This window comes from Sitophilus oryzae, unplaced genomic scaffold (genome assembly GCF_002938485.1).
Source record: "Sitophilus oryzae breed Bouriz unplaced genomic scaffold, Soryzae_2.0 scaffold_1396_pilon_pilon, whole genome shotgun sequence".
NCBI classification, from domain to species: Eukaryota; Metazoa; Arthropoda; class Insecta; order Coleoptera; family Curculionidae; genus Sitophilus; species Sitophilus oryzae.
This window is the reverse complement of record NW_022146055.1, coordinates 1,568,450-1,592,991: the sequence shown is the minus strand read 5'-3', so window position 1 is coordinate 1,592,991 and position 24,542 is coordinate 1,568,450. Positions and strand designations below refer to the sequence as shown.

At 34.6% G+C, this 24,542-nt stretch overlaps 1 protein-coding gene across 1 annotated transcript in view; it reads left to right on the top strand.

The window, feature by feature from the left end:
• Positions 1–920: 920 nt before the first annotated feature.
• Positions 921–24,542, top strand: part of LOC115875812 (zinc finger protein AEBP2) — a 254,318-nt gene continuing 230,696 nt past the window's right edge. Inside the window, exon 1 of the mRNA XM_030891320.1 lies at positions 921–1,247. Coding sequence (XP_030747180.1) covers positions 973–1,247 — 275 coding nt within the window. The 5' untranslated portion in view covers positions 921–972. The remainder of the gene's footprint in view (positions 1,248–24,542) is intronic.

The window sequence follows — 24,542 nt, the reverse complement described above, 5'->3', positions numbered from 1 at the left end:
TTTTCTAGTTTTGTTTAGTTAATATTATTCTGTTGTATTCCAAAAAAATGTCAGCTTTTATTTTTTTACAAAATTTGTTATAATAGAGAAATTCATGTAAACGTTTTATTCAAAAAATGTGTTTATTTTTTTATTTTAAGTAGATATTCTTTATTTTTTAAAAACAAAAGTCGTAGCCCCCCCTGGATGAATTGCTAGTGACGCTAATGAGTAGTGTAACTAGCAATCAAGTTACAAAGAACAAGAGAAAAATACAAGAGAAAGTTACAAGAGAAAAATTGCTACAATTTTAACTTTTATATCGATATGCTAACTGCTAACTGCTAACTCCATTTTTGAGAGAGAGATTTTAACTAAATATAATATTGTACATTTAATACATCATTTTTATGTAAATTTTTTAACTAAATATTAAGTTTTATTGTTCCCCAACAAATGTTATTATTATCTCTTTATCATATTAACGCATGAATATACCGTATGGTCGAAAAAAAAACGGCGTCAGCGATGGCTATGAAATGAAGATCGTTCTGTCATCACATATGTAAATTTATATTGGAAATGTGGTCGGTCGATCGTCATTTCCCAGCCAACTGGACGCCGTTTTTTTTTCGATCATACGGTACTTGCTACATGTGTACATAATATTATTGTGTGCCTTTCTCTTCTCTAAAATTGGGAATAATGGAGTTAGCAGTTTGTTTGGTCCACCTAGTAGCAAGACGTATCGAACTAGGCCCGCCGCCGATCGTTTCTTCTCCGTCCGGGGCGTCAACACCGCTCGCGCTCCCCCTTCCTGCCAACCTCCATCCTAAATCGGCAACACCGGAGGGACGCGCGCGCCGCGCCGCCTCCTGCGAATGCGGCGCCGCACGCCGCGCCGCCGCCGCCACCAGTGTGTTCAAAATGGCAGACGGGCCGCATGCGGGTGTCACGGCGGCCGAATTCGCGCGTGCCGATAGCAAAACATTGATGACTGACATTGTTATGGATTACAGAAGGAGCGTAGCCGTTGTTGGTGACAAAGTGAATAATCATTGTTATCCTGGACGTGAAAACAGTGGTGGCGAAAAGGTGTTTTTGGAAGGATTGTGTGGCGTGAAACCGAACTCGAAGAAGAGCAGTCATGGAGCATCGACCACTGCTGGCTCGGCGGCAGCGGCAACCAAGGAGGAAGGATCGCTGGACGACGATTGCAGGAAGAAGAGATGCGTCGATAGATACGACAGCTCGGAATCTTCAGACAGGTATGTTTTTGGTTTTAGTGTCTTTGTTTGGATTACAACATCAAATGAAGGGGGAAAACTGTCCATTTTATAGGAATTTTAAAGCAATCAACTTAATCTGTTGAGAGTACATACATAACGTGACCATACGTCCCGTTTTGAACGGGACCGTCCCTTTTTTCGACCGTCTGTCCCGGTGTCCCCGAAAGACGCTTCGGGACGCCAAATTGTCCCGTTTTTCAAGAAAATACTAAAAATCCAACAAACCAACAAATATTGATTGGTGCAGACCATCCGTGTCTGAAAGATATATGTTAAAAGATGTACTTACTGCTTTATCGTAACTTCAAATCCTCCAGGATGGAAATCCTCCACACTGTACAATTATTTCAAGCACAAACAATTATTCAGGTACTACTATTCAGGTATGACGACTGATAAAACAAATCTTAAGAATAATAATTACCGACATAATAAAGTCTCCAACGAGTCAGGGGAAGATTTCGACAGACGACATCCTATAAGTGACAAAAAAAAATGACAGATCACAACTGTCATGTATTCTCTTGTGGGACACACTGTATTTAGGTTTTTTATGAATTTTTTCAACTGTCAAAGCCCAATTCATAAATAAACAACACACTTTTTGTTGGTCCGACGAATGAAAATACAGATCCAGTCTGTCTAACGATCCAAAGAAGAATTCGGCAGTCCAAGAAAAACAATTTAGTTGCTAATTAAAATGACTCTCAGGTGTTCTCCCGTTAGATAGACATTACTAAAAGTCTGTCCTCAGTCCAACGACAGGATACATGACAGTGACAGAGTTGTGTCTGCCATTTTAATTCAAAGGTAAGTAGTTTTTACTGTATTTTTTTGGATGTCGTTCTCTGATCCGTTTTACAGACTAAAGTCTGTCCAATATGTCAGGGAAGATTCCAATCCAATATACAATATCCAAAAATGACAGAAAATATCGTATGATCGAAAAAACGGCGTACAGTTGGCTTGGAAATGACGGTCGATGACATTCCCCATATAATTTTACATATAAAATGTCAGCGATCTTCATTTCATAGCCATCGCTGACGCCGGTTTTTTTTCGATCATACGATACCTACAATTTACGTGCGAAGTAAAATGGTAGGTTTGGCGATAATTGGGATAGACAACTTTCTTTGACTGATTGCTGGCTGTTTTACAGGTTTGTAATAGCTTTATATATAATAGGCTGCTTTACAGATAGGAAAAAACAGTAAAAACAATAAAAACAGTAAAACAGACATAAAAAAGACAGTAAAACGGCTAAACCAACAACAAAATTAGGAAAAAAGGCAGCAAAATGAGTAAAAAACTGTCTGTCTCGAATGTTCTCATACGTACTTAAAATGTCAGACATAATTGTCACTGTCATGTATCTTCTCGATGGACAGGCTCTACCTATAATGCTCAATGCTAGGAAGTAGATTTTCTAACAGTCTTTATGCCAAATCACAATGAAGAACATTGTGATAAAAGTGTATAGGTATGAAGATATGTATAGTGTATAGCATCATAGTAGGCTGGTGCCATAAGTAAAATGTCATTCTTTTCAAATGTCTGATAAGTTTGTTTATTTTGTTTTATTTAGGCAGGTTATTTTATTAGCGCGACAAAAGGTAAAGCAAGTTTTCATTTGACATCAAGAAAAAGGTTTTACCATAAAGGTAAATTTAATTTTATAGTTCTGCTGGCTAACTACTCATAGCTCTTATTTTTGTATAAAAAAGTATACTAAAATTTAAATCAATCTCTGTAGAGGTAAAACAGATGGCCATAAACGCTTTTTTGCAGGTAAGCATAACATTAGGATTTCTAAGCAATTTAACTTGCCAAAATATTGCGTGACGAAAATTTCACGGTTAGGACATGTAGAGAAAATGCCAAAATCCGGGAGTCAAGAAAACAATTTGAATGGATAGGAGAATCATAGGAATTTGTCCAAATGACCCGCGGTTGTCTGGATCAAGGATAGTTGTTAATGAAATTTCAAACTACATGGTAGTTAAACTACAAGATACTTGACTAGAAGAAAGTATTTTTTAGTGACGAAACTCGCCGGCGCTGACGCTGACGGCTGTATCTTCTTGGGACTGGAACCTTTGATCACGCAGTTAAAAAACATTTTTGGAAAAGTCGTTGGGACTTAGGTCGGGACTGTATGGAGGATAGTCCACCAATTCAATGTTTTCTTGCTTTTAAAACTTTTAAAAAACTCTAAACTACCCTAAAACTGCTTTTTAAAATACTTTTTCAATGTGTGTAGGAACTTGCATTGTCTTGGTGGAGGATCATTCGTCGTTGAGGGTTGGTTTACTAAACTTAGCAATTACTTCCGGCATACAAATATACCTATATGTACTAATAGGCCAGTAACAGTTCTGTGATTTTGCAGAGGTATTGTTGCTCTTTTGGGACTCATATCGTTACCATGTTTTTGGAACACTTCGAGAACGGATAACTTTTGTCGGTTTTGGTTCATCTCCGAACACCTAAACTGTTGATTTCGTGTTCATCAGCACTTACAGTAGGTGCTATTTTTTTTAGTTTTCTGCTTTAAACCGGTGTAGACTTTTTTGATACGAATTTACTCTAATTGCTGTCTGTTCTCTATCTACAGATGCGATATCCAATGAGAAACTAACTTTTTGCAGATAATTCTTCATTTTTCTTTCGTCTTTGAAATGCTCAATGATGTTTCAATTTCACGATCTTCTTGGATCAGCTTACGTACAGCATCGACTTTTTCCTGGGTAACTGTCGTTGTTGGTGGACCTGCTCTTGAATCATCGCAAATACTAATCCGTCCACGTTTAAATTCTCTGTACCAACGAGAAAATGTCGACTGATGTGGTGCTTCACTGCCGAAAAACTTTATGCCATATCATGACAAAGGGAGAGTCATCAAACTAAAATTAAAATTTATAGAAACAGGTAATATAGTATAGGCGTATAGGAATTTACCATCGATGTAATTTATTTTTGCCTTGGTATGAATGAACGAACCTGCGAAACCCACGCACCTACAGTACGTAAGAAACAGATGAAAAAAAAACAAAAATATCAACAATCGAAATGTCATTGACACCGAGAGAGACTGCTGAAAGTCGAATGGCGGCGGACTAATATCAATTAATGCCGAAAACAAGCGAAGAACGCGCGGAAAAAAATGAAGGTCTGCGTCCCCGTCGCCGCACTCTCGATTTCGACGTCGCCGGTGTCTATTCTACACGAAAAAAAGTTTTTTGCCGAAATAGTCAAAATATTGTGTAAAAGTCGTGTGAATATTGTGAAAAATTGTCATTTTCAAGCGTCTTCAAATTTTAAGCTTCATTCAGAACCTCGCAATTAGTAGAATAAATTACTGGTTTCAATTCGCGTAGGTGTTTGTTCCTCTAATTTGAATATAAGCATTCAGAACGTCAAAATTAGTGGTAGGAATTTTCAATTAGTTGAAAAAGTTAACGAACTTTTGACTTTTCCACTAATTATACTTCAAAATTTGCGAGGAATGTCATTTTGGCCTTTGATTATCATCCGTCATGAGAAAATGTGGTTAGTTTATTGTTTTATAAGCTCTTTGAATAAGAAGACTAAGGAAGGAGCATAATGCTATCCATGTATTCATGCATGGTGGGCGGAAAAAGGACTCTAGGGTGGGGATCCTTCTGGAACAGTTCTGTTTGACGATTCATTTGACACATTTGAATTTGATTTGAAATTTTGTGGATTTGTCAGTCTTTACGGTTCTTATTTTATGTTATTTATTATTTATTCTACTACTGATAGTTGTATAAAGGTAGTAAATCTAGATGGAAATTGTGGCAGAACTTAAATTAACAGTGACACTATCGCGATTTATCGAAAAAGACTCTAAAATAGTTGGTTGTGTAGTGTGCGGTAGATCTCGGCAAAAATTGAGTGAAATAATGGAACAACTTTTCGCTAGTAAGTGACTATATAATATACATACGTGTAGTAAACCGATCATTTATGAAATTCACTTAAATTAATTAACTATATCTTTTTTCTTGCATTTTTGCTTTTATTTACTACTTGTCAAAGATTAGATGTCAAAGAATTTAGATACGTCAATTTGACTTACCTGCTTCAGTAGCGTATCGGATGTTTATGGTTATAAATAATGATTATAACTTAACTATTTTTATTAGAATTTTATATTTTTATAACAATTTTAATAACTACCAACATTTATTCACAACGTAAAATAAAACAGCAAATTATTGAGTCTACCCCACGTCTACCCTACATCATAGTTTTACATTTTTTAAAAAAAAAATAGAACGGCACTGATAAACCGGAATTTAAGTCGGCCATATTTGAGGCCCATCGCGGTGGACCTAAGATTTTTAGTATGCTCCTTTCAATAAGAAGACTAAGGAAGGAGCATATCTCCTTCCTTAGTCTTCTTATTCAAAGGTATGCTCCTTCCTTAGTCTTCTTATTCAAAGTATAAGCTGAATATTAGGCTTCCTCTATGGATACGACAGATTACTGCAAGCTGTTGCTATTAGGATACTCTACTCATTTTAATTGTGTTTTTTAGACATTGAGAATGATCGTAAACTAAAAAGTATAAAGTGTAATTCAAACCACTAATTCATTCCACTAATTGCGAGGTTCTGAATGAAGCTTTAGTTTACGATCATTCACAATATTTAAAAAACACAATTAAAATTAATAGAATATCCCAGCAACAGCTTACGTTAGTCAGTTGTATTCATAGAGAAAGCCTAATATTAGATTTTATAAACAAACAACTTTTCATTTCTAACCACAATTTCATTTTCTCGCAACATTTCGCGGCATTTCTCGCAACATTTGAAGTATAATTAGTGGAAAAGTTAAAAAGTTTTAAAATAACTTTTTCTACTAATTGAAATATCTACCACTAATGTTCTGGACGTTCTGAATGCTGTAAACTAAAATTTAAAGAGGATAGAACAGGAAATTATTCAAAAGAGATAAATATTTGACGTGAAGGCGCGGGTTTCAAAAAAAATACAAATTTTATTTTCATGTCACATGAAATAAATTATCGATTTTTATCCAGCAGCAATAGACTGGGCCTCTAATATATAAAAATATTTGTTTTATATTCTAAAAAATAAAAAGAAAGCTTTTTTGGGTAATTTTTGGTTATGTTCCTTTTATTCTCTTACAAGTCCCATAAGAGATATTTCTCCTCATCTCTAGACTCCATACATCCAATCATATTGAAATATGGTCTGTCAATTTTGAAATCAACCAATAAGACTAGTTAAAAACTAGAGGAGACGACCATCTAATCTATAGTTAACTTGCAGAATATCAGAAACTTTTTTCAGTGATATAATTGGATTGGTATGGACGTCATCTGCTTTTTTCCTGTCATCGTCTGTCGAACTCTTCCCCGAGTCGTAAAACAGATAGTTATTGCTAAAACATGTGTTTTTTTCTGTGTATCTGTTCCTTGTGTCTGAAGAGATGGCGACCCTGACAGTGACCGCGAATTTTTCGGTGGGCAGCAGCATCGGCGGCGGCTTCAGACCACTTTTGCCGAAATATTCGTGAGCATAGGCGGAGGGGCGGGGACAGGGGGGCGGCTGGTTGAGGAACCCACCGCTATCGGGTACCGTGTCCGAGAGCGGCGGTCGAGGTCACAACCTAGACATTGAGATTTGGCTTGAGAACGGTATAATTTGGCCATGTACGGTCGGTCGGAATTTCTCCTCTTCAACTCAGACCGAAATCAGTTAAGAAAGAGTTAGCTACTGTCCATTTGCTAAATAAATCACTAGGTCACCACCATGTAGAATGTGGAATGAGTGGGAAGGGGGTTAGCTTCAGTCTACTGAGGTGTCATTGAGGAGACAATGTTTTGTTAAAAACCCCGTGACAATCCTTGATTTTTCTCAGATTGTAACTATTATAATATTAAAACCACCAATTGAAAATCAGTACCACTACCAAGTTACGTTTTGAATGCTTACATTGAAATTAGAGGAACAAACTTGTACGTTAATTGAAACCACTAATTTATTCCACTAATTTCGAGATTCTGAATGAAGCTTTGAAAGTTACTACCACTAATTTTGACGCTCTAAAGCTCCATTCAGAACCTCGCAATTAGTGGAATAAATTAGTGGTTTCAATTAGCGTAGAAGTTTGATCCTTTAATTTCAATGTAAGCATTCAGAACTTCAAAATTAGTGGTAGTCGTTTTCAATTAGTAGAAAAAGTTAACAAATTTTAACTTTTCCGCTAATCATACTACAAAATTTGCGAGGAATGTCATTTTTGGCCTTTTATTATCATCCGTCAAAAGAAATTGTGGTTAGAAATCAAAAGTTCATTGTTTTATAAACTAAAGATTAGGCTCCCTTTATGGATACAACTGACTACCGCAAAATGTTGCTAGGATATTCTATTAATTTCAATTGTGTTTTTTAGACATTGTGAATGATCGAAGTATAAAGTTTAATTGAAGAAGAAGAAGAAGAAATTTAGGTTTCAAGCCGCATCAGCATCAGATGGTATTAAGAAGGCGTATCACCTGCTATTTTAGTACGGTACAATATTTGACATATTACTAAACAACACGTTTATAGACAGATTGTATATGTTAAGAGTACAGACATTGATTTCGTACAAATAAAAGTAAATCGTACATAGAATAAATCAATAAAACGTAAAAATATATACAGTTGAATTAGTAATTGGTTGCTTTAAACCAAAACGTAGCTTTTTAGATACCTATATTTTAGATATATATCCCGAATTTTCCAGAAAATCAAAAAGTTTTGGTTGCTCACTTGTAGAAAAACTAACTGACATGTCTGACGAAAGATTGCATGCCTCTCTTAGGTAGGTTTGTATCCAGGAAGGGTTCATAGTTTCATAGTTGTCGATTTTCGAAAGAAATCAGAATTATTTCTTATATTTTTCATTTTATTGATTTTATGTAAAGCACTGTTCATTAAAATGTTGTATTATATATTGTAGGGCTTGTTTCTCTCTACAATTTCCTGTCCCACAATGTACCGTTTGTATCCAGGAAGGGTTCATAGTTTCATAGTTGTCGATTTTCGAAAGAAATCAGAATTATTTCTTATATTTTTCATTTTATTGATTTTATGTAAAGCACTGTTCATTAAAATGTATCCTATGTTATAGGGCTTGTTTCTCTCTACAATTTCCTGTCTCACAATGTACCGTTTGTATCCAGGAAGGGTTCATAGTTTCATAGTTGTCGATTTTCGAAAGAAATCAGAATTATTTCGTATATTTTTCATTTTATTGATTTTATGTAAAGCACTGTTCATTAAAATGTTGTATCCTATGTTATAGGGCTTGTTTCTCTCTACAATTTCCAGTCTCACAATGTACCGTTTGTATCCAGGAAGGGTTCATAGTTTCATAGTTGTCGATTTTCGAAAGAAATCAGAATTATTTCGTATATTTTTCATTTTATTGATTTTATGTAAAGCACTGTTCATTAAAATGTTGTATCCTATGTTATAGGGCTTGTTTCTCTCTACAATTTCCTGTCTCACAATGTACCGTTTGTGTCCGGGAAGGGTTCATAGTTTCATAGTTGTCGATTTTCGAAAGAAATCAAAATGTATCTCTATCAATCAGTCTATTGAATGTATCTCTATAATCTCTCTACAAACCTATCCATTTTAGATTTTTTATTCGGTATGGTTAACAACAAGGTTTACAAAAGAACTTATGAATTAAGAGAGGCACTCGAAGAGGCGGTACGAGAGAAGTTTAATAGGAGATAATTAGCTAACTACATTCCTTAAGAATATGTTTGACAGTTAAATGATTACTACATTTATCACATAGAGGCGGTGGTTGGCCCTTAAGCAAAAAATGATGAGAAAACCTACAATGTCCTAATATGAGTCTGTTAATTACTACAGCTTTGCGACGATCATAACTCGATGTGGAGAAGCCACAGAAGAATGTCTTTGACATTCCAGAGTTTGTTAGGTTCTTCCTTAGAAGATCCTACTCCAGTTGAACCAGGGATTTGCACAGTCGGGCGATTTTTGTGAGCAGACAACCCGTGGAATAAACTGATAACCTATCTGTACCGTGCATTTTTAGCGTAGTGATCAGCGCTTTCATTACCGGTAATGCCCACATGGCTAGGGATCCACAATACAGATATATTGGAGCCTAGGCTAGTTGCCCTATGTCGCAAATCCATTATATGTGCTTCCAAAGGATGTTGGGGGTAAAGTTTTTCTATACATAGTAGAGCAGATAATGAATCAGAGCATATCAGCCAAGAAGCCCGAGGACAAGAAACAATGTAATTTATTCCACTAATTGCGAGGTTCTGAATGAAGCTTAAATGCTTACCTTTAAATTACAGGAACAAACTTCCATACTAATTGAAACCACTAATTTATTCCACTAATTTCGAGGTTCTGAATGAAGCTTTAGACTACTTAAAGTAAAAGTAGACCATGTAATTTTAGCTTTTTAGCAAAATCACACCCCTCTCTGTTCATTATCCCGTTCAGCTTGACCGCTCGCACTTTTCCCACGTGCACTACCCCCTCCTGTCCCCCAATCCCCCGCCTTCCCCTAATTCAAAAAAACATCAAATAAACCCGTCGCTTCCCGTCGAGCCACAGAAAAAAACAGCGGCGTCCCCTTATTGGCCACGTGCCCCGGCTCCCCTAAAGAGTCGTTTGGCTACGAGACGAGCCATAATCTGACTCGGAGTAGGGGAGATGCTGTGGCTGTGCGACCGTGTAGGGGCAGAAGGGGTGTATTGTAACTATCTTAGTAAAGGATTATTTTTTATTTTTTTACTACAACTATAATTTTAAAAATGTTATATTGTCTATTCTATAGGGATTACAAATTTACCGGTATTTACCGTTCTTCAGTTTAATGTTCTCGGGATTCCTGACAGTGACAGTTGTGTCTGTCATTATAATTAACAGGCAAATTGTATTTTCTGCATATTTTTTGGATGTCGTCTGTCGAAATCTTCCCCGAGCTGTTGAACTATAGCGAAAGACATATTGTTCTCAAATTAACAATTTTGTTAAACATTGTGGCGGTATAAGTAATAATATAGAGTTTCCACTTTTCCACTCTTTCTGTCTGCCTACTCATACTATCCCCTATATTTCATTTTAAATATTTAAAACAACTTATTTCATATTTTCCCTTTCTTTATTTAACCCTGTAACATAATAAGTTCACGTCATTTGACAAAAAAACCATCTTTAAGTTCTAATATTTATGAGCTTTTTGTTTCGTACCTATATAAGGAGACATTTGCATATAAATTGAATTTTAAACTGTATATGATGGAATCATTCTACGGAAGGCCTGTTTAAGCGTGAACTCGTTGACAATAGGGGGCAGTGGCGTGATTAAGGTAGGGGGCGTATATTTTCTATGTCGCCAGCTTAGGAAATTGGATAAAAAAGGATTAGAAAATAAAAAAGTGTATGTAATTAGTTACTGTTTAACTTGGGCAACATATATACCTATAGGCAATTCTGTTTCAATGAAAAGGTTAAGGAAGGAGCCAGCGGCGTAGCGTAGCGTCAATACAAGGGGATGTAGTCAGTGCAATTAACATTTACATTAACATTTTACCAACACAATAAAGTTTTTTTATTAAAATCTTTAATTTTGAAGTTACAAAAACAAAATATACAAAAAATGTAAAAATATAATCAAACCATTTTAAAAAAGAACTAAATTTAGGCAAAAAAAAGCTGTGAACATATCTGTTAGATAAAATAGTAGGCAGGGTCAACAAAAATTGTTGATTGAGTACCTTACAACCACATAACCAGTGTTCACTTTTATAAACATTTTCACTAAAGTGACGATTGCGCAGTTTTAAAACCTCTCTCTTTTTTTATTGACCTTCAAAATATGCTTTGGAGGTCCTTCTTCAATAGCTTTTAATTTTTCTGAATACACCATCGAATTGAAGGATGATTGCAAAATTATTTCTATTTTACAGCCACACCCAGAATCGCTCATCGGGATGCGCGACGATATTTTTTATTTAATACCACGAACGAGATGTGTTTAAAAAACAGCATCACCCGAACGGGCGACGTAATCGCGGCCGGAAAGTTCCCTGACCCCGGGTCGTTCAAGATGTAATGAGGACAGTCGCATCATCGCCCGGTCGAGATATTTTTATTTTTAGCGTTTAGCGTAGGTCTCTTAGTGTTATCTATAAAGCTCGATCAATACACACATTGAATAATTGAAATTGAATTTAATTATGGAATAAATTTACTGATAATTCTAATTTATTACAGGAGATCTGAGTGACTATTTTAAATAAAATGTATTACAATATTTTGAAGGGAGGCGATGCATCACCCGCATCAATGGAAGCTTGGTCGCTGGCGTATAGTGAGTTTGGGGCTTAACTTTTTCAGAGCATCAGATACGGTTTTTTGGGTTCCGTACCCAAAGGGTTAAAACGGGAACCCTATTACTAAAGGCGGGTTCTCACTTGTCAGTTTCGCTGACGCAGTCTGACTGATTCAGTGATACTGAACAAATAATGAACGTCAGAACACATTTTCATTTTAAATGATCAGTACATTCGTACTTTCAGTTAAAGTGAAAACCAGTTCTACTTTTTTCCATTTTGACTGATTATTATCGAATAATGAATAGAAACTGAAGCGTGAGAACTACATTTTCGTGATTTGTTCAGTTTACAAGTTAAAGTTAATTAATTATTTTAATATGTATCTCCAAAAAAATCCTTTATGGGTATTTCGCCACTGCACTGCAAGAAAATCTACAAAATAAAATAGTTATTTTTTGTAAACACTTCTGCGTTAAACCTAAACGGACACTGCTTTTCAGAAATTATGTTTGCAGTTATACAAATTGGCTTAACAAAGAAAAAGTGCTTAACGTTTCGGAAAGTCTATCGTTGGAAGCAAAAAACATTCAAAGAATAAAGAAAAAAAACTATTTAAAATATTTAAATTCAAACTATTATGAGAACACGCTTTTTTTTAAAGCAGATACGTCTACAAGAAACCGTTGACGTTCTGTTAAAATAGAACGTCAACGGTTTCTTGTAGACGTATCTGCTTTAAAAAAAACGTTTTCTTCTTTTCTGATTCACCAGAATATTCTGTAATTCATTTGCTAATTGTAAACAAACTTCGCTAACACCTGGTTTCAATGTTGTTTTAACCATTTTCATGTCTGCGAAATCACCACGTTAAAATGTTTGGACCAACTGAATACTGAATGTAGCAAAACATGAAACGTGTGAATACAATCGTAGATTTTTATTTTTCATTGATAATGAATCAGTCAGACTGCGTCAGCGAAACTGACAAGTGAGAACCCGCCTTAAGACTTCGCTGTCCGTCCGTCTGTCACAGAGGTCACATCTTATGAACCGTTATAGCTAGACAGTTGAAATTTTTACAGATAATGTATCTATGTTGCCGCTATAAGAACAAATACTAAAAACAGAATTAAATAAATGTTTATAAATAAAAAAGTACTTTCACTAAACATTATCTTTTAAGTAAGAATTTTACATAGAATCTTTCAAGTCCTCGGTGGCCGCGTGGTTTAAAGCGTTAGGACTTTACGCTGCTATGGCGTTGGAGCCGTAGTAAGGCAGGTTCAAATCCTAGTCAAGGCGACTTTTTTTTAATCGTTTTTTTAATTTTTACATATTTTTATATATTTATTTTTACTTTTTACATATTTATTATTGATTAATACAGTTTTTAGTAATGTGTTTCTTCATTTTTTTTAAATTAGTTATACGCGCATTCAAAATTTCAGCCAAATCGGAAAAAAAGTTTGTAATAATAGAGTGTCTAATGTTGTATAGATAATGAATTATACGGAACCCTTCGTGCGCGAGTCCGACTCGCACTTGACCAATTTTTTGTACAAAACTTAATCTTTTTATTCTAAGGTTATAATGGAATTACGAATAATTTCAATTATCTATCGATACCATGAAAATTGTATTGTATCGTACATCCCTACTGCGCAGTGTTTTCTAACCCAAATAGTTTACAATCGTGTAAAGCTCGTTTGTAACTCGATAAATCGACGTAATCAGTTTTATTTAACCGCACTTATTATGTGCTTATTATCGAATGTCAATGTCAATCTGCGAAACTCACTAATTTTAATCGACCCCAGTGTCGAGTTACGAGATTGCATTACAGTGTCTCGATTGTAATTGCAGCAGTGTAATAAACAATGTGAAGGTATGTTTTTCTCCTAACCCTTTATTGCCTATTAAAATTTAAGTATTGCTTCCAATCATAAAGATAAAAATAATGTCTATAACTTTGTGGCGGGTTGATATTAGCAATGTTCCGAGAAGAAATTAAAATATGAAATAGAAGGCAAAAATCACTATAATTAGTAAAAAACATACAGTGTATATTAAAAAAAATCTGTGGGCACTATGTGCGCATATTTGAAGTGAAACCTCTTACTAATAGCTATTAAATTGAAGGATAAATTAAAAATTAAGAAATAATTTGATTCACTTCACAGAATTTGAAGACCCATTAAATCGAACGATTTTTTCTCCATCGATGATGGGGTTTTCTAGTGCACGAAACGTCGTTAAAATATCATGAAAAGATGGAGCTCTTTCTATCTAGTCCCATCTACATTCCGGGTTTTAGCCATTTTTGTGACGCTTGACGACCTTGGCTTTGCGTAACGCTATCTCATGTGTTGCGGCTTTGAATTTTTTACTCCCATCAAGAGGAATATCCCGACGAGAGATGGCATATGTTTTTTGAAACGCCTTGTACAGGGTCCGGCAATAGTGCGTCGGCCATCTGTAGCTCCTAGAATAAAAAAATTGGGAATTTTGCAAGTACAAACCTAAATTATGTACTAGGATGTATTTCAGGAAAATATTTTAACTTCTATAGGGTGGCTCAAACAAGTGTGAGTGGATCGGGATGATTTTTTTTAAATGGAACACCCTGCATATTATTACATTTTTGTGTTCCTTTCAGATCACTTTTCATAATCCTAAGACATGGGTAAATCGATATCGATAATTTCACAGATATTAATAAATAAACAAAAATTATATATTTTTCAGTCTTTCTTTTTTTTTTAAATTATTAATATTACAAAAACTGTCCTGAAATCGAAACTATATTATATATTTACTTTTTTGGTCTGTACTTACTTTGCTGTAAATATGGAAATCGTAAATTATACAGGATGTTCAAAATTCTACGCCAAACTTTCTAAAATATAAAATAATTTTTCTTCGTTTTTTTAAATGGAACACCCTGTATATTATTTTTTCAATAGATGGAGCATTTAAAAATGAACATTTTTTGTATTTAGAGTATTTCAAATTTTTAGCGGTTTCGCAGATATTCCGGTTATGTATTTCATATGGCATTTTCCACAGTAAATTTTTATCAAAGTCACCCAATGATTTTTCTCTCGTATCTTACCATTGAAAGCGCCATATGAAATAATACTGCGTGTATCCAGAAAACTATTAAACATTTTGAAATGCTTTAAATACAAAAAATGTTCATTTTTTAATTCACCATCTAATAAAAAAATAATATACAGGGTGTTCCATTTAAAAAAAAACTAAGAAAAATTATTTTATATTTTTGAAAGTTTGGCGCAAAATATTGAACATCCTATATGATTTACGATTACCATATTTATAGCAAAGTAAGAAAAGACCTTCTAAAGTAAATACCTAATATAGTTTTGATTTCAGAACAGTTCTTGTATTTTTAATATTTTTTTAAGAAGAGTTGAAAAATATACATTTTTGATTTATCTTTTAATATCTTTGAAACTATCAAAATAGATTTACTCATATCTTAGGATTATGTAAAGTGATCTGAAAGGAAGCCAAAAATGCAATAATATACAGGGTGTTCCGTTTAAAAAAAATCATCCAGATCCACTCACACTTTTTTGAGCCACCCTATAGAAGTTAAAATATTTTCCGGAAATACATCCTGGTACATACTTTATGTTTGCATTTCACAAAATTCTCAAGTTTTTTATTCTAGGAGCTACTACCGATGCCCGACGCACTATTGCCGGACCCTGTATATGCAACAATATACTCAGTTAGTTTTGTTGTAATGGGTCAATTTAGTCAATTTGCATTAAGTAGTTCCTTGTTTCTTCATCTTCAACTATCCTAAAATATGCGGAATAGGAAAAACAAAAATAAGTCAGAATACGTCTCTTGGTCATTATTTAAAACTGGATAGTTTCTCTATTTAAATTTTTACGAAATACAACTCGGCTCGGTAACTCGTTGGTCTTTTTAAATTCACACAGCTGAGTTGGTACGGTCGTGGGCTGAAACGTGGGCAGTACTTAACTGTTTCCGAATAATTAATGTCTAGCTGCTTTTTCCTACAGTGCATTCTTATTATTTTACGGCTCTTGTTCGAAGGAGGTTATTCCGACTTATTCTGACCATGGAATTTACCTATTAGTTGAAATATCAATAAAAATCCTTGCTAGTATCGTCTACAGGCTACAGGGGAACTACACTACGATGATAGAAGAAAATATTAGAAGCAGTTATTATATATATTATATTATTCCAGGAGCAGTGAAATTTTTTGTACTTATTTTCCCAATGGGTGAATATACATATAAAAGCTGATAAAAGTATGTTCGGATGGTGACATTACATGACAATTTGTGAGCCTGGCTAAAATTTTCACAGCCTAACCAAACCAAAGTTATACTTTATAAAAAACTAAAAAGTCCACCTATTTTCCCAGTCATAAATATTTGACATTTATTAAAGTTAATCATTTTAATAATGGAAATAACAGTCTGGCACATCCTAAGTGGAGGAAAGTCAGTCTGGCTGAAAAATTGCGGATGCAAAAATTTCACAGATTTTTGAAATCCGTAACCTGTATTTTCCCATTTACTTGAAATTTAAGGTATCATTTGATGCTATCATAAACTATAGTCAAAAGTAAGTCTGTCTGATTTACGAAATTGGAAAATGAGTGTGGCGGCATGACATCTCGAAAATTGCAAAATTACAAAATATTTGCCCATATTTTCCCGGATTTGAAAATTTGTCATATGATTAATAATACTATAATTTCATAGAAAGTACATGTCAAATGTACAATCACGAAAGCCTCGCCAGACTGGCTAGACTCACAAGTCAGGTAGTTAAATCAGGAGAGGAAGCGACACATGTGTAGTGTATGAACTTGGACGAGTCTAGCAAGGCTTTCGGGATGTTCCACTTTAGCCAGAATATATATATATATATATATATATATATATATATATATATATATATATATATATATATATATATATATATATATATATATATATATATATATATATATATATATATATATATATATCTGGCTATTTATATTTGCGACTGTAATTATCATCACTAATTATCATGTAACACTATCATCTGACAAATTTTTAAGACTGCGAAAATATGGGCAATGGTTTTAATAATTTTTATCCAATTTTTTACCTGTCAGACATATTACCCATTCTCACAGACTGACCAGACTATTTTTTACCTTAACTACACAACATCTCTCACTAATAGAACTATTTTTCTCGCTTGATATAAAAGTGCAGTATATTTGTACGAATGATCCTCCACCAAAACAATACAATGTTCCTACAGAGCTCGAAAAACAGTTCAGTTTTTAAAGCAAGAATATATCGAATTGATGGACCATCCTCCATACAGTCCCGACCTAAGTCCTGACTTTTCACTTTTCCAAAAATTAAGAATGAACTGCGTGGTCAAAGGTTCCAGTCCTCAGAAGAAGCAAACAACGCCTTCAAAAACACAGTTTTGAGGTTACCAACAAGCGAGTGGAATAATTGCTTTCAGAATTAGTACTTCGAAAAACAATAGTGTTTAAAAGTTATCTACTTTTTTTATTTCTATATGCAAAATATAAAAGACAACCCCCAACATAATAGTAGCTGATGTGATAAATTGCAGCAACTAGTGTAACCACACTTGTTCCTACAAATTTATAAGACCAAGATTTCAACAACCGTCTCGTCGCCTGTAGTTTTGTAACGAATATCTCGTGAAACGTTACTATTTATTTTTCTTTATTGACACTACAACATCAAACACACTATTTTTCTAAAAAGGGAAACAAATAAACAGTCTTTTCTATTTCTACAGCGTCTCTTATCATTGTCCAAACAAACCCGAATTTTTCGTGTATTTCTCGAGGTCCCGCAATAAAATTCCTTCAAAGCAAACCCCTGGTCGTGAAACGGACCACACACAAACCGTTTGGCTCCGATTTCACGCTTTATTTAAGTGTTTTCTGTGGGACCAGACTGCAATAGCACGGTATTGCGTTGCATAGGGCCGACAGGTTATTAAATATCGACGTCTCAATTTGTGCAAACGGGTTTGCCCGTCAAAAGGGCTTTGTTTCGTTTGAAACGCTTTGCTTTTGATTCATATAATCCAATCGAACGCAAAGTCTCTTTATGCAGTGTGCAGTGTGTATCAGTCAAATGGGATTAAATAAGTAGAAGCGTGTTCAAACTTTTATACACAGTTATGCAATAATTCTTTATACACAGTTATTAGTGTATCTACTGTAGCGAGGCCACTTAATATTTGTGAAATGGTTGAATATACCGATCTGGTCATCGAAACTGCGTAGTCTGGATTTTAACGTGTCGACAGCTTAATGGAAAATCAAATGTATTAAAAAGAGATAAAAGTTGAGTTGATACATTTCTTCTATGCGGTATTGCCAGATTTTGCATGAAAAATTTCCAACGCTCCACACAAGTATGAGCGTTTGTGAAAAATGTTGCATCTAGGGTTGAAATATTATTTTTGCTTTCGCTTTTTACTACAGTTGCAATATATTCACCGGCACGAAAAACGGGCACCTCAAAATTTTCAAAATTACTTTCAAGTTTTATAGATTGTGTTGCATTAAATTAGGTAATTTTTGAATTTATTGTTTTAAAAATAATAATATATCCTGTTGGAAAAAACTGTCCCGTTAGTAATGTCCCGTTAGTAAACATAAATTACCACCAAGAACCTATACACCTGATAAGTAAATGAGAGTAATATGCTTAACTATTTTTTAGATGGGACCTTTACTATCCTATATTTTTATATTTTGTGTCAGGCGTTCAAATTCACAGGTCTGTCTCTCTGAATTATTTGAAAAAATGTCTGAAGTTTTTTTTGTCCCGTTAGTAAACATATGTTTTTGTAATATTTCCGCCAATCTAATAAATATTCAAGTAATATTTTTTTGGCAAATTATTACTTAAAATCATTGCTAACAAATATTACAAGGTCATTGTTATATGAACGATTTAAGATATAAATATTTTTCGAAAACATTCTATTTTTCGTTCAGTTTGTCCCGTTAGTAATCATGGAATCGCCCTACAGCGTCTCTTATCATTGTCCAAACAAACCCGAATTTTTCGTGTATTTCTCGAGGTCCCGCAATAAAATTCCTTCAAAGCAAACCCCTGGTCGTGAAACGGACCACACACAAACCGTTTGGCTCCGATTTCACGCTTTATTTAAGTGTTTTCTGTGGGACCAGACTGCAATAGCACGGTATTGCGTTGCATAGGGCCTACAGGTTATTAAATATCGACGTTTCAATTTGTGCAAACGGGTTTGCCCGTCAAAAGGGCTTTGTTTCGTTTGAAACGCTTTGCTTTTGATTCATATAATCCAATCGAACGCAAAGTCTCTTTATGCAGTGTGCAGTGTGTATCAGTCAAATGGGATTAAATAAGTAGAAGCGTGTTCAAACTTTTATACACAGTTATGCAATAATTCTTTATACACAGTTATTAGTGTATCTACTGTAGCGAGGCCACTTAATATTTGTGAAATGGTTGAATATACCGATCTGGTCATCGAAACTGCGTAGTCTGGATTTTAACGTGTCGACAGCTTAATGGAAAATCAAATGTATTAAAAAGAGATAAAAGTTGAGTTGATACATTTCTTCTATGCGGTATTGCCGGATTTTGCATGAAAATTTCAAACCGCACAAGTATAGGCGTTTGTGAAAAATGTTGCATCTAGGGTTAGAATATTATTTTTCACTCACTTTATACTACAGTTGCAATATATTCACCGGCACGAAAAACGGGCACCTCAAAATTTTCAAGTACTTTCAAGTTTTATAGATTGTGTTCTATATAGATGACCGATTTTGATGATTTTTAAACAATTTGTAGCTCGATTATTTGACTTTTTAGTATCTTTCTCTAAATTAAAAATGAAAGTTGCCATCTGTCAGTTATACAAGAGAAAACAAAATGTTGATATTTTGGTGAAAATTTTTAACCTAACCTGTGGAGTACGTTCACGAAGCAAGGAATTTAAAAATCATGTTATCATCTAAATGTATCTTTTCTCCATAGTTTATTTCTTGATTGATCTCAAAAGCTGTATTTTTTTTGGAGATATTAGCTTTTGAAGAGGACACTAACACTTTTTCGTATTTTTTACATTAAAACCATGCCGTTGTTTTTGGCCCTGGTCAACAGACCTGTAAAATAGTGTTTATGATTTATGTAATGTCACTATCTTTGAAAAGTCATATTATTATTGCCTGTTGGACAGTTAGTCTAGCAGATATGGTTTTAAGTCCAAAAGTTGATCTCTATGTACCATGATCAATTAAAGCAGCAGTAGCCGATACTTCAAAACTTTAAAACCATCTTTACTAGAATCAAAGTCAATAAAAAATAATAATGTGACTTTTCTTCAATGACAGTGACCAGTGACATTACCAAAACAATAAACACTATTTTATAAGTGTGTTGATGAGGACCCAAAATCAATGCTAAAATTTCCCTAAATCGTTACTGTCTTAAAGCGAATATCTCCAACAAAAATAAACTTATTGAGATGAATCAAAAAACAAACTATCTAGAAAAGACGTACCTAGATGATAAACATTTTAAATTCTTTGCTTTGTTAACATATTCTACAGGGTATTTCAAATTTTGATCAAAATATCAACTCTTTGTTTTCCCTTGTATAATCGATAGATGGAAACTTTTATTTTTAATTTAGGAAGAGATAGTATAAAGTTATATAATTTAGCTACAAATTGCTTAAAAAATCGTTTTCCAGATCTGAATCATTATCTACCACAATCAAAGTGACTATCCTGTATGATATAATTCATTGTATAACCACAGATTAGGTATCCTATAAGTATACAGATAAAAATCTTGTCCCTAATTCGTGGTACGACAATTGTTTTTTTATGACGATGTGCAAACGAGTAAAATTTCCTGTGCGCAAAAATAAACTCGCGTAAAATAACAATAAACAGCGTAATAGAGAGATATCGCTAAACCGAATAGCGTGCATAGACCTTAATAAGGGCAGGTGGTATTTCCTTTACGTGAGCTGGTATATTAACTCGCTTCATTTATAGAAATCGGAAAGAATTCTTTTCGCGTGGCGTCCGCTATTTAAACTTAACCTAACTTTGAATTTAAAACTTTGAAATTGTTTTGTTTACTAGGTATTTTAAAACTAAAGGACTAAAGTGCTTATTTCCAGTGCTTTATTGTTCAACGTCTGCCAGTGGGTGTAGGGCAACAAGCAACAGATTCTCTTAGAAGGGCTAAGTCGTCATCTGTAAACCTAAGCCTCTTTACAGGTTTCATCTGTAAACCTAAGCCTCTTTACAGGTTCTTTAATATTGGAAGAGGTGGAATCCATATTTTGGGCCATATTTATTTAATTAAAACTAATCCCAGCTACTTAAATATCAAATTACCTAATGAAACTAAAGTAATAATTCAAAACAATTCAAACATAACCTAAAATAAAAGATCTCGCCGGCCGGCCCCGGTTGTCAAATACCCGCACATGCCCATTTAAGCAATTTTTAAACGTTATTTAGAAATAGCGTTTGGTGTAATTGATCCGCAAATTACGTCAGACGGTAACGTTATTAGCGGGTGTTGCGTTAAAAATTGACTCGCGCATATCGTAACCATGATAAGGTACGGGTAAATACTGCATGACGCTATTCGGTTTTCCGCTATCTCTCTAATAACTGTACCGGTCAGGCGCTGTGCACAATTTTAGAGGCCATAAGTGGGCGTGTTATGTGCGCAAACTAGTAACCTAACTAGTGCCCTATTCCGAAAATTGGAACCACGAAAAACAATAAAGAAAAAACAAAGTTTATAATCTGTATAATCTGTGGTATAACTATCTAAAAGTCTTAGAAACTGCGATGCTAGTCAGAAATTTGTATATGTATATCTGTGGATTTTCAATCTAGCGGTTTTACACTTATTTTTTCAAGCTTAAAATGTTCGTTTCAATGGCGTTATTCTTAGAAGATTGCCGTAATGAACCTGCCACAAAGGTAAACCCATTCTTTACTATTTTTATCTTCTGTTCGAGCTGCGTAGGCCGTTACAAACAACTAGTCCGAACGAGAGAAAAACCAATAGCTTTCAGGCGTGCATAGTTGTGCAAATAGATCGGTCGTAACCTAGCAATAACGAACGAAAACTACTCGAAACGTGAACAACCGTGTGTTTCGTAATAGTTGAGAGAGCGCGCAGTCCTCGAAGGTTAGCTGGAACATTTTTACAATAGACACGCACGCATGAAGCTCAATGCAACTGTGAGATCCCTGATGCTTACAAGTAGCGTTTAACGTTTACACATTGTTTTTGTTAGATCAATAAAGCCTTTCTTGGAGTAGTAAAAATACCATACGATCGAGGAAAAAACGTCGTCAAAGACTGCTGGGGAATGATATTCTATTATAATTTTGGCGAGGTTCATAATGTTAATGTATTTATTTTTATGTTTTACCATCATTATCATTTTCAGCTTATTCAACCATTTCCAATTACGGTGTGTAATGTAAAGCTCCCTCACATACTCTCTGTGTAGTTGGGCCCATTGTTGTCTTTTTTTTTCGGTGAGGAGGGAAAAATCTTGCATAAGACACCCACAGTTGGGTAGTGCCGGATTCTTACTGGCTAAAAAAACCCTCCTCCAACTACTACTTTAGGGTACACTCACACGGACGACTTTACAGCGACTTTTGAAACACAAAAATGTGGTCGCCTCTGGAGAGTAACGGATTTAAATGGAAATCTGGTGAAGCGCTCACACAGGCGACAAACTGCAGTCGGTTTCGGCGACTGTCGCCGTGCGTGGTCGATATCGTCCACAGAATTATCGCCTGCCAGTAGTGAATTCAACTCACACGGGCGTTTTTCCGACGACGCGACAAAGACAAGACAACCTGACCAGATGCTGACCATCAGGCCAACTTTTATTATAGTAAATTATATCATAGTACCTTATCTATATGAGGCCGACTCCAGTTATACCTTTGTATCACTAATCATTTCTTAAGTCTAAGTCTAAGCAGTAATTGGTCTAACAAATAATCGAATGGATTTTTACTCATTCTAAAGTAATTAAACAATTTTTCATCATACATTCTTAACACCGGATAAAGTTTTTGAAACTGGCTTTCATTTTTATATTCTATAATTGGATGAACCCCATATTTTTTTTCCTGCGGTTTTGCCTTCTTTTTAGAAACAAAAGCCACGACAGTGCTTCTTCTTCAAAATTCATTTTTAACTGATTCAAAAATTTAGTTGTCGTTCGGGTGTCGTCCATCAACTCACACGCGCGACTTCTCGACGACATTTTTGTCGCGCAGTTGTGGTTGTAACGTCGTCGATAGCTGTGACAGCTTAACCACTGTTTTGTCGTTGGAAAGTGGTCCGTGTTAATCCGCTCTCGCATTGCTTCAGTGCAAAGGGTGTCTATAGATTTATGATGCTCGTTGTCCATCTCTTTACAACTTATATTTCGGACTATCCAATATACTAGCTTCCATTGTATGTACTTCCCCTTTAACTAGGTACATCATAAAGGCGGGTAAGTCAAAGTCTCTGCCGGTTTCTATACGGAATTGTTCCCTAAGGACCTGCCATACTTCACACGCAAATAGTGTATGTTGAACATCATCATCTTGACCACAGTAGATGTATGATGCACTATCAACCCTACCACCCATTGTTGTCTATTGTTGTAATTTGTGAAAATTCTAAAAATAAAAAAAAATATTTTGATATCTTCAGAAGATCCAACTTGTATTATAATTTATTATTCCAGCTAAAATTTTTTTTAGATGAGTTTAACTACGGTAGCGAGCATAGTTTTAATCACCGGTTTTGCTAGTGGGGTCGAAATGTTTTAAAGGTACCTACATAATTATAATTTTAGAAGATGTTCATAAAACATTTAATCACTAGTCGATTAAAAAAGTATACCATTAATATGGCAAATGATATTTTATCCTCTCATAGTATATGTCTTTTTTTATTTTTTGACTATGTAACTAGCACTTTGTTACTCACTTGTTTCGTCGAACTGCTTGAATCCATTTTTGCTTTTGATCAAATCGGTGTGAGAAACTAAAAAGCTATAAAATGTTGTTTCAGGAGAATTGAATATCAGGGAGAGTTGAGTTCTTGAATATACGCATTAACATTTTTTTGACAATTTTATTAACATTTGAAATTGTTACAACACAACACGACGTCTAGTTCGAATTTTTTTCACTATTTTTTTTACTACCCAAAACAGCGTTACATCACACAAACCTACGTACCTGAGTGTTTTATAGTCTCAATTCTCAATAACTGCACTACCAAAAAAATAAAATACTTAAATATTATGACAAAGCCACGATTTCAATATTATTTTAATGCGATCAACATATTGCGGCGTGAAATACCTACTGATTTGTTGAAATCAACTGAAATGCACCAAGCCTAAGTATAAGGAACTCTTTGTATAACAGTTGTAAAGCGTTATTATCACAAGATTACAGAAAATAAAAACATAAACATCCAGAAATCTTCAGAGACGTGTAATGTTACCGGAAGGGCAAGAGTACATCGTACCTTGCGGAGAGTGAATTTTTATCTTGGTTCTTGTAAAAATAAAGGAATCCTTTCAAACGCTAGTTGGTTGACATTAACGCTCGATCATTCTTCCGTATCGCCTGGGAATGGCTTTTCTTTGATTTTCCTTATTCGTTCGTCGTCATTGTTTCGTAGGTTCCAAAGTCGGCCAACGAGTTTCTTTTCACTAGAGTCCATCGAGTTAAAAAACTAAAGAAGTCTAGATATCAACAGGATTGGTTGGTTAGGCAGCAA